This window comes from Durio zibethinus, chromosome 4 (genome assembly GCF_047325235.1).
Source record: "Durio zibethinus cultivar Kanyao isolate XHJ-2024 chromosome 4, ASM4732523v1, whole genome shotgun sequence".
Lineage (NCBI taxonomy): Eukaryota > Viridiplantae > Streptophyta > Magnoliopsida > Malvales > Malvaceae > Durio > Durio zibethinus.
In genome coordinates this window covers 2,324,249-2,335,255 of record NC_143165.1, presented here as the reverse complement: position 1 = coordinate 2,335,255, position 11,007 = coordinate 2,324,249, and the positions used below count along the sequence as shown (strand labels likewise).

At 27.9% G+C, this 11,007-nt stretch overlaps 1 protein-coding gene across 2 annotated transcripts; it reads right to left on the bottom strand.

Annotated features, from left to right (window-relative positions):
- Positions 1-505: 505 nt before the first annotated feature.
- Positions 506-5,549, bottom strand: LOC111287773 (TMV resistance protein N-like). Of its 2 annotated transcripts, XM_089760297.1 has the most exons (6): positions 5,047-5,549; positions 3,537-4,644; positions 3,163-3,447; positions 2,155-3,042; positions 1,649-2,086; positions 506-989 (listed from the first exon to the last, which is right to left on the bottom strand). In XM_089760297.1, the coding sequence occupies exons 1-5, from the start codon at positions 5,547-5,549 to the stop codon at positions 1,655-1,657; spliced, it is 3,216 nt and encodes a 1,071-aa protein (XP_089616423.1). In that variant the 3' UTR covers positions 506-989; positions 1,649-1,654. The 2 variants fall into 2 exon arrangements, with proteins under 2 accessions (XP_089616423.1, XP_022734183.1); XM_022878448.2 differs by lacking the exon at positions 506-989 and having other exon boundaries at positions 1,512-2,086.
- Between the last annotated feature and the right edge of the window lie 5,458 nt (positions 5,550-11,007).

Below are 11,007 nucleotides of genomic sequence, written 5' to 3'. Positions count from 1 at the left end.
CTGAACCCTGTTCTGATTTGTAGACCTGAACCTATTCTTTTAGGGACCCTTAAACTTAGGTGTTCCCTGAAAGGACAGATTCTTTAGGTGGCCAATCGCACCTAGATAAAAAAAAATTGGTGGCAACTCCCTTAAGTCAATGTCTAGCGATAGATCCCCGAATCTAGACGTTATGATAATGACGATAATTTAAATCCAAAGAAAGTTTTTAATGGATTAAGATATGGTTTATGGATCAGTCTCCACCAGACATCCTTCTGGTATGAGGTATAATAATGATAAAATTAAGGAGAGCTTGAATTTCAGTTCTTGTAGAAAGCTTGTGCAGGTGAATATCCCAGTTCTATTTATTTTTTCTATTGTCAATTCTGTACCTTGTTTTAACTACTGCATTTCATATTATAGAGTTTGCAGTAACTATACATCCAATGGAAATGAAATACTGTTGTTAGTAATGAATTATTGTGTTGCCTGTGTATGATCGCTGCTGAAAGAGTCAGGACATGTGAAATGATTTTCCAGCTCTTTTCTGCATTTTATTATTGACAACCAACTTTCAGTGCTACATGATTTCTGGACTGACATTGTTCTGTCAAAAACCTGTTTCAGCTTTTTCTGTATGAGGAGAAAAAAGTACTATTTTTGTATGAAATATGGTAAGACACTACTTTTAGCCTTTATTGCTCAAAAATAATGCTATTTGTGCAATTGATTTATAAGTTCCATACTGTAAGTGTCTGAAGTTGTTTGCCCAGAGCATTTGCAGTAAGTTGCTGGTTTCATCCGGCTTCTTTCATCTGTTTAGGTAATTCCAGATATGTCCTAAGAAGGAAAGGTGCAGCCCCTCCTCCGCCGGAGGATGCGGATGATGCGCATGGGTCCAATTTGGGAGGTGGCCTTTTGTATTTGTGTTTGGTAAGTTGCGTAAAGGAGAATTTACCGCGGTTTTGCCTTCGTCAAAATCCATTTCACGGCGCCGCCAAACTAAACTCAAGGAAGTCAGTCAAGAAAATCCATCAAATTTCACACATCAAAACTCAAAACTAAAATTAGAAGTCCAAGCAATTTAAAACCTAAGAAAAGAAATATTTTTTAATTTGATTTCCAAATAACACTCTACTTCAATCCGATAACCTAAGGTGAGGCATTATTGCTAAACTAGTGGAAATAGATTAATTAAAAACAAAACATGCTCAATTAGAAAGAAAAAGTTCAATTAAAAAAATGACATATTCCACTCTACTCCGATTATTATAAAAGTTTAGTAGTTAAAGAATTTTCTCTCAAATGTTGAAACATTTTCTTTTTTTTTTTCTTTTGTTAAATATAAAAAACGCTCTAATTAGTTAATTAAAGCATTTATAGCGGACAAAGCAATCCCATTTTGTTTTTTCTTCTTGCACGGCCTTCCTTGAACAATTTACTTTATAAAATTATATTACAAAAAATTACAATTATATTCAAATATTATATATAAAAAAAGAATTTAATTAAATAAATAAATCAATAAATTTAGAACTTGTATATAATTAAATAAATTTAACATAATGTAAATCAAAATACATAGATGATGAAACTTGAACTTAAAACTTCAAATTATTTTTGAAACAATACTGAGACATTTGACTTTAGTGTAATCTGATCATACCTGCACCTAAATTTGATGAATTGGTAAATGGATACCACATTCCTTCACAAGAATTCCACCATGCGCCTCAACAGAAACTTCAAATTCATCTCCTTCATCCACTTTTAGACTCACGTACTCTTCGGTCGTCAAATAACATATCCAGGTATGATCATGACGTATCTCAGTATCAAAGGTATAAGAAAAAGGCTTATCGAAAGTCTCATAGCCCTTGGATTTATTTTTAAAATGTATGGTAAGAGATTCATCAATACTTCCATTATGCTCATCTTTGATCGAATAGACAACGCACACAATCATAGCTCGAGTTTCACCAGTTGAGAGTAAAGGACCATGAAACAATATCGAAGATCCTATTTTTTTATAGTCGAACCAATCTGGCACCTTTCTACTCGGGATGCAAGCTTCCAAATACCTTTTCTTGGACCTAAAACTCTCCTGTTTCAATGAAATCTCCGTTATGAAAATTAACAATTTAACAGAGAGAGAAAGAAAGAAAGAGAGACCTTTGACGGTTCTTCATACGCAAAAAGGAACATCGATCGGGTTGAGAGATGAGGAAGATCCCACATGTCCATTGTCCCAGGGCAATTCGTTATTACGAGCTGCGCAATCCTCGCACCTACGAATAGTTTTGGGTATCTATAGATTGATGTGCACCGTTTTGCTTGGAACCATTTTAAATTTGAAGGAAGCTCTGGAATTGATTGAAGGTTCGTGCAATCATTTAAATACAGTTCACCTAACCTAGGAAGATTGCTAATTCCAACTGGTGGTCTATAAAACTTGTTTCCTTCTAAAATCAATGATTTCAGAAATTGGAAACTCCCAAAATCAATAGAAATGTCATCGTCAGACAAGTTTCGATAACCGAGATTAAGCCTTGTTAATGAGCTTAAATGACTAAACGTAGCTGGTAGTAATGTGGGAGAACCTGCACTTCTTGGTGAAACCCATCTTGAAAAGGATGGGGACAAAGACTTAGTAGTCGACTCTTCTTTACGTACAGCTAATAATAGCTCTTCAAGGTTCTTCATAAGTCCCAATGAAATAGGCAATTGCTTAATAGCAGACCCATTAGCAAGAAGCTTTCTCAAAGCTTCCAACTTGCCTAAATGCTCTGGTAACCTGTTAAGTTTCGTGCAACCATTAAGATTCAAGGTCTCAAGAGACCTTAGATTGCAAATGCTGTCTGGAAGTTCCCTTAAGTTGTTGCAATCTGCCAAATTCAAGATTACAAGTCTTTCCAGCTGCCCAATGGATTGATGAACCTTAGTCAAACTTGTGCAACCTTCAAATTCTAGTCTTTCTAGGTTTGAGAGTCCAGCAAAGTTTGGTGTCTTCACAAGGTATATTGAATAGCTGAGATCTAGTATTTTCAGCTTGTGGATAAACTGTTACAACAAGAAAAAGAGAATAAGTTAGTATGTAATAAAATTAAAAAAGAACATGAAATTGTTATTTATACTGAAAAGAAAATGAGCGTCAATGTGCTGCAAAGTGATTTTAATTACTTTTGTCTCCTTCCAAACTTTTCTGACATTACTAAATCGCATGTCAAGAACAGCCATGTTGTCTAAATCGAGGTTGGGCGGTAAAACTTTTAGAGGACACTTATGCCAACAAAGCCATCTTAATTCTTTGGAAAACTTTTCATAGCTCCCACTAGTGAAAGGTATGGAATTAATTTTCAGCAATCTTAAATTGATCATCTTTGCCAATGCTTCGGTACTGCTCACAATGACATCTTCTCTGCAGGCTGATGCATCTAGGCTAAGACCTTCCACAGATTCAGTTCCCTTAAAAATGAAAAAAAGAATATCATCCCTGTGATCAATCACAATACTTATGTACTTACATGTATGAAATGTTTTTAGTAAACTTTTACTTTGTGCGTTTTTAGTACGCTCACTACGTCCTCATGAAACCATAGCCTGCTGCGTTTTCCAATATGATTTGGTGATTCTTCACGAACAATCTCTCTTCCCATGTCTCGAAGTAGGCCATGCATTTTTATAAGCGTATGACCACCTTGGTGATCAATTGTTATGAGAGACCTCTCCAAGAGAACACTAACACCGATTACTGGAAAGAAACCACAACCATCTAGTATTTTCATGACATATTCTTTATCCTGTCCGATAAAGAAACATGCAATATCCAGGAATATGGCTTTCACTTGGTCATCTAGTGCATCAAAACTTATCCTAAGCTTCTTATGAATTTGGTCATGAGGTATGTATCGCAATTTTTCCACCACACTTTCCCATTCAAGCTGGCTTCTTTTAAACAAATGAGAACCAAGAAGTTCAAGAGCTAGGGGAAGTCCTTGAACATGATCCACCACACTCTTGGAAAGTTGGAAGTAACCATCTTTGGGATTAGAACTCCTAAATGCATGCCAACTGAAAAGCTGGAGGGACTCCTCAGGATTCAATTCTTCAACTTTATATCTTTTGTCCACCTCTAATTCAGTCAGCAAACGTGCATCTCTTGTTGTAACAATAATCCTACTTCCTGTACCGAACCACTTTAGATCCCCAACCAATGAACTCAATTGTGTTGAATCATCCACATCATCAACAACAATTAAAACTCTCTGGTGACAAAGGCTTTCCTGGATCAAATTGATACCTCTGTCAACATTATGAATCCGAATACTTTTCAAATTCAGGATATCAGAAAGGAGTTGTTGTTGTATGCTTGCAAGACCATTAGTTTTCTTAGAGATATCTTTAACATCTGAAAGGAAACTGCTTCCATCAAACCCATCACAGATAGAGTTGTAGACAGCTTTTGCTATGGTGGTCTTTCCTATACCACCCATTCCAGAGATGCCCACTATGCGAACATGATCAGACCCCATGCTTAATAGCTCCATTACCTTTTCAACACGGGATTCTAAAGCAACTGGGTGAGTGGCAACATGCAAGTAAACGCGGTTTATTTTTCTGAGGACATCTTCCACAATCTTTTGGATAAACTTTGATTCATGCCTGCAAATTTAGATAGTAGATGGTAGAGACAATGTATCCAGGTTGTGATGGGTAAGGTTTGCCCGAACCAATGAGTACAGACTCAAATTATGAAATCAATAGAATCCAAAATTGCAATCAAGGATTATGCTTTACTTTTACATCACCAGGACAATTATATCAGAAGAATATTTAAATGTGAATGCAATTCATATAATAAAAAACAAATATAGATTTTTCTTCGTGAATTATAAATTATCAACTTTCATCAAGTATAATCTCATGCCAATTAAGAATAATGTTTTAATTTGGTTATCCAAAATTGGTTCTGTTCAATTTACATTTTTGTTATGTATAAATCAGTCATCCATGTCTTAAACATATTTTTGGGATAGTTTATCTTAATTAGAAAGAATTAAATACCCGTTTGCAACGTTTTGTAGATTCCAACCAGATAAATCTGCAGCTTCTGAAAGAGCTGTCCTCCACCTTTCGATCATCTCCGTATCTGCTTCAAAACGTTCTTCGTGCTCAGCAAAAGCTTTTGCATAACCTCCTGTCTGTTTCCGAACATTAGATGGATCAACATCGTAGAAGATTGGAATAACAGTCTGCCCTATTATGCTTTTGCACTCAATAATCTTCACAAGCTCATTAAGGCACCACCTGGAATAAGCATAGCCTTTCGAAAAGACCACAACAGAAATTGTTGATTCTTGGATGGCGTTGAGCAGCTCTGAGGAGATGTCTTTTCCTCTTGAAAGTTCATTATCATCTCTGAAGGTATTCACTCCAGCTCTTATCAAAGCTGCGTAGAGATGATCGGTGAAGTTCTTGCGTGTGTCTTCACCTCTGAAACTTAGGAACACATCATATTTAGATTTTGGGGTAGAAGAAGATGCTTCAGATAAGTGTATGGAAGCCATGGAAGTCAACCAGATATGCAATAGGGAAAAAGGTTTTGACAAACATTGGACATCAAATGCATATTTATGCTCTATTGTTGTTAGGGTCATTTGAGAAAAAATTAATATTCTATGTTATTTTTGGGATTGTTACTCTTTCTACGAAACTCCCGTTGAAAATGTTAATCCATGGACAATAATTCGTCTTTTCCTTTGTCTTTGTTAACTGCCACGCGTATTGTGACCTCTTCTCCTTTGTCCCATTGTAGAACAAAATAGGTCTGTTTAAATTTACGTCGAGCCTAAAATATGTATTTAAAAAGCCAATCCGACCAGCCAATAAAGCATGGTTTAGTGATAAGAAAAAATATTAAAATTTTGTGGTCCTAATTCATTATTGAGTTTAGTTTAATTTTATCTTGAATTTATCAACTATATTTTTGTTTGTTAGTTGATTTATTTATTTGATAATTATATAATTTTTTATATTTAAATGTAATATTTAATCATTATAATGTTATTATTCTCATAACTTATAATTAAAATAAAACAATTCAACCTAATCTAATCCATCAGTTATAAATTATATATAATTATAGAAATTTTGTTTTAGGATGTTATTTTGTTTAAAACTAAAACCTAACACTTATCCGATATCATGTAATATATTCTCTCTTAACCATTTTGTTGACTTACTTAAATTTGATATTTATTTTTTAAATAAGATTTATATTCAATATACTATCAATTTATAGTCATTATATACTATAAGCACGTTACAAATCAGTTATCTCATTAATTTGTATTAAATAATTAAATATTTAAAATTTAAGAATTAATATTTATTTTAAAAGATTTTAAAATTTTAATTTTGTTAATAAAAGAGGTGGCAATTTAAGAGTTTATATTTAATACACATTAATATATAAATTCTATATACTAGTAATGTACCACACGATAACACTTTATTAAAAAATTAATTTTTAAAATTTTAAAATGTCAATACATTTAATCCTAAAAATATATTTAAAATTTATTTTTTTATGATGTGTCATTGCAATGTATAGCATTGTATGCTAACAACACATCAAAGCGAAGGGATCAATTTACCCAATATAAACTTAAAAAGTTTTACATATTGTTTTTGAAATATTGATTTTAATAGATACAAAAGATGAGAAAGATAAATAAAAATAGAAAAAAAATCTAATCTCATTCCTTAAATATATTAAAACTAGTTTTTTAACCTGTGCCATGCACATGATTTTTGTATAATTTTTAATAATTTAAAATATATTTATTAATCTTAATTTTTTATATCACTTTAATTAAAAAATGCAAACATTTACTGATTTATTATATGTAATCATACATTCATAAATGTTAAGGTACAACTAAATAAGAGTTTATACATATTGTAATACTTTTTCATAGTCAAAGCTTTTGTAAAATTTCAAAGAATTATAAAATTTTTTTTCTTTTTCATAAAAATTATTTTTCAATTCATTTACTAAACAACAAAAATTTTGCTACTCGTTCTTTCTTGTTCAATCAAAAAAGCAAAGTTTAGTTTTAAATAATCAAGTTTTTATTAATGGTTTATATATATATATATATATATTTTAGTGTTAAAAATGTTGTTATCTACACTTTCAGATTCCTCACGTGATGTCAATATAATTTCTTTCAGGTTTATATTCTTTCTGTGCTGTATTGTACTCTTAATTGTGGTGGGATATTTATAACTATTTCATTATTTTTAATAAAATCTTACTTTGGCTTATTAAAAGAAAAGTCAAGATTAATAATTGTTTATATATTGATATGAATATATAAAAAATAAATATCATTTAATTAAATTGTAAAAGACATTTATATTAGCAAAATATTCTTAAATTATTAAATCTTATAAACTTAAACCAAAAATAAAATATCAAATAATAATAATAATAATAATAATAATAATAATAATAATAATAATTATTATTATTATTATTATTATTATTATTATTATTATTGAACTACAAAACATAATTATTGATTTGCTCATAACCATTTGCATTTTATTAGTTCTTATTTTTTTATATATATACTTTAACATATGTAGTTGTTTTTTTATTAGAACCATAGTTGTTAATTTCATTTCGGTAATGGTCATATTAGCTGGTATGCTCTAGTTATACCAAAATATGATACATCTAAGAATAATTTTTCGTATTAGATTTGGCACCAGCTAATATCGATTGTTTTCGTTAGTTTCGGTCAATTTTGGTGAATTTTGATGAAACAACATGTTTCGACTAGCACATAAATGTGAAATATATTTTATAATTTTTAACACTCTTTTGTTGTTTAATTATTTTTACCCTAATAAAAATAAAATTAATTAACAAAATAACCCTTAAAAGTTGAGTTTTTTTTATTTTTTACTTTAATTTTTTTATACTTTATAATTTCAAACCAAAGTTTATAAGTATTTCAATTTTTTCCAAGAAAACAATTATATTCCTTCTATAAAGTTTAACAATCATAAAGCCTTGGTTAATTTTTTTCATCTCTTTGTTTTTATCTTAATATTTATATGAAAAATATTTATTTAAATATTATATAATCAGATTAAGTATTACAAAATATCAAAAAAAATTTATGATATTATTTCTTATGCTTTTAAACTTATTTATTTGATTTTTGAATATATTGCACATTTATTTTGTAGATTATTAATAATATTATAATGTACAAGTTCATAAATGTTAATAAATATATTTATACTAAACCGAAAAAACTAAAATAATATGTCAAAATAACTTATATCGATATATACCATATTTTTTAAAAAAATTGAAATATTATCCTGTACGATATTAACAACCTTGATTAAAGCATAAACTAAATATAAAAATTGAGAATTGTATATAATTTAGATATCTTATATTTATGCACAGCAAATATTTGGTTTAACAATATATATATATATATCTATATATATAAACATATGAACCAATTTATATTAGAATAAATCAAATCTAGATGCATATATCATATAATACAAATAAAATCAAACAATAAGTTTGAAGAAACAAACAAGTAGAGGAAAATAATAAAAAAGAATATAATATAAAAAAGTAATGAACTATGCCTATTACCTTGTTGAAACCCAATCAAATATGCGCTCATTTTCCTTTCATTATTGAAATCTAAAAAAAATCAATATTATAAAAAAAAATCCAACACCACCACAAATTTAATTTTAAAACTAAAAAATAAAAATAAAAGAATAATAAAGGCATAAAATGAATTTACTTATTCACGAGTATGATGTGGTTATTATTCTTTCTAGCTTTTGTCCATTTTTGTCAAAACCCATAAATCATAATTCTCAAATAAAGAAAAATTTTATTCTTCAATTTCTAATTCTAATAATAACAAATAAAATAACATTGGTTAGAAGGTGATGCACTCACTTTATGAGTTCTTTACTTTTATTTTGAGATTTTAATTTTAGCAAATAAAAATTTATTAAGCTCACACACACACACACACACACACACACACACACACACATATGTAGAGTTATGATTAAATTTAAAAAGATAAAGATAAATTATGATTTAATATATTTGAATTTAAAATTTATGTAAAATTTTTAATTTTTGATAGAGTTTGATTTAAATTTAAATAGTTATTCAAAAATATTAAATTTATATAATTTATTAAATAAAATTATTCGACAGAGGATAAAAGTTTATTAAGCCTATATATATTTGAAATTATGATTAAATTAAAAAATAAAGGTAATTTATAATTTAATATATTTAAATTTATAATTTATGTAAAATTTTCAATATTTTATAGATTTTGATTTGACCAAATATACAAATTGAGAATGTATATATAATTTAAATATCTTATACTTAGTAAATATCTAGTTTAACTATGTATATATATATATATATATATATATATATATAAACATATGAACCAATTTTTTTTAGAATAAATCAAATATAAATGTATATATCATATAATGTAAGTAAAACCAAATACAAGGTTGGAAAAAAAAAACAAACAAATAGAGGAGAAAATGAAAAAAAAGATATAGACTATGAAAAAAATAATGAACTATGCTTATTATCGAGTTGAAACCAATCTAAATGTGTGCTCATTTTCCTTTCATTATTGAAATCTAAAGAAAAAAATCAATATTACAAAAACAAAGAAAAAACAATCTATCACCATCACAAACTTATTTTTAAAATAAAAAAATAATAAAAGAAATAAAAGAATAATAAAGGCATAAAATGAATTTATTTGTTCATGAGTATGATATGGTTATTATTCTTTCTAATTTTTATCCATTAATGTCAAAACTCATAAACCATAATTATCAAATACAAAAATTATATTCTTCAATTTCTAATTTTAATAATAACAAATAAAATAACATTGGTTAGGAGGTGATGCTCTCATTTTATGAGCTCTTTATTTTTATTTTGAGATTTTGATTTCAATAAATAAAAATTTATTAAGCTGACACATACACATAATATAGATATATGTAAAGCTATGATTAAATTTGAAAAGAAAAGAAAAATTATGATTTAATATATTTAAATTCAAAATTTATATAAAATTTTTAGTTTTTGGTAAAGTTTTATTTGAATTTAAATAGTTACCTAAAAATATTTAATTTATATAATTTATTAAATAAAATTATTTGTAAGCAAATAAAAATTTATTAAGCCTATATATATTTGAAACTATGATTAAATTAAAAAAGAAAGATAATTTATGATTTAATATATTTGAATTTAAAATTTATGTAAAATTTTTAATATTTTATAGATTTTGATTTGAATTTAAATAATTATTCAAACATATTAAATTTAAATAATTTATTAAATAGAGTTACTTGATAAATAATATGATATAAATATTATCTTATGTGTCATAAAGAGAGTCTATCAACGTAAGTATTCATTTCAATACATCTTATTCGATAATTTTATATTCTGTAATATAATATATATTAAATTAATGGTTAAAAAATGCATAAATTTCTTTTAGTTTTAGCATATAAGTTGATTTCATCACTTTTTTTTATTAATAAAACTTTAGAGTGAGAGGAGCCTTCCCCAGCCCGAGGACAAGACATCGCAGACTTTAAAAAGGGCTTAAATTGAAAATTATCTATCAAGAGGAATAATTAATAAAAAAAATCAAATCTAAACTATACAAATAAAATATTTAATTCTTACCGATTCAACCATCCTTTATTGCCACTTTTATCACTCCTTACTTTCTTGTATGCATGCGCAGAAAGCTCCTTCAGATTTAATCTCTTTCAACGACAGATTATTTGCTTCTCAATTTTCTTGGTCCTTGGTCCATTCAGAAACTACTTTTAAGTTTTTCTTCTCCTCATCCTTTCATTTATTTTATGTGATGTGGGTCTACTTTTTTCTTTTTGTCTTGTGCG

Coding starts and splice junctions, on each gene's coding strand:
- LOC111287773 (XM_089760297.1), bottom strand. CDS start 5,549: ATGGCTTCCATACACTTATCTGAAGCATCTTCTTCTACCCCAAAATCT. Junction 4,645..5,046: donor CTACAAAACGTTGCAAACGG/GTATTTAATTCT, acceptor CTAAATTTGCAG/GCATGAATCAAAGTTTATCC. Junction 2,087..2,154: donor CGTATGAAGAACCGTCAAAG/GTCTCTCTTTCT, acceptor TCATTGAAACAG/GAGAGTTTTAGGTCCAAGAA.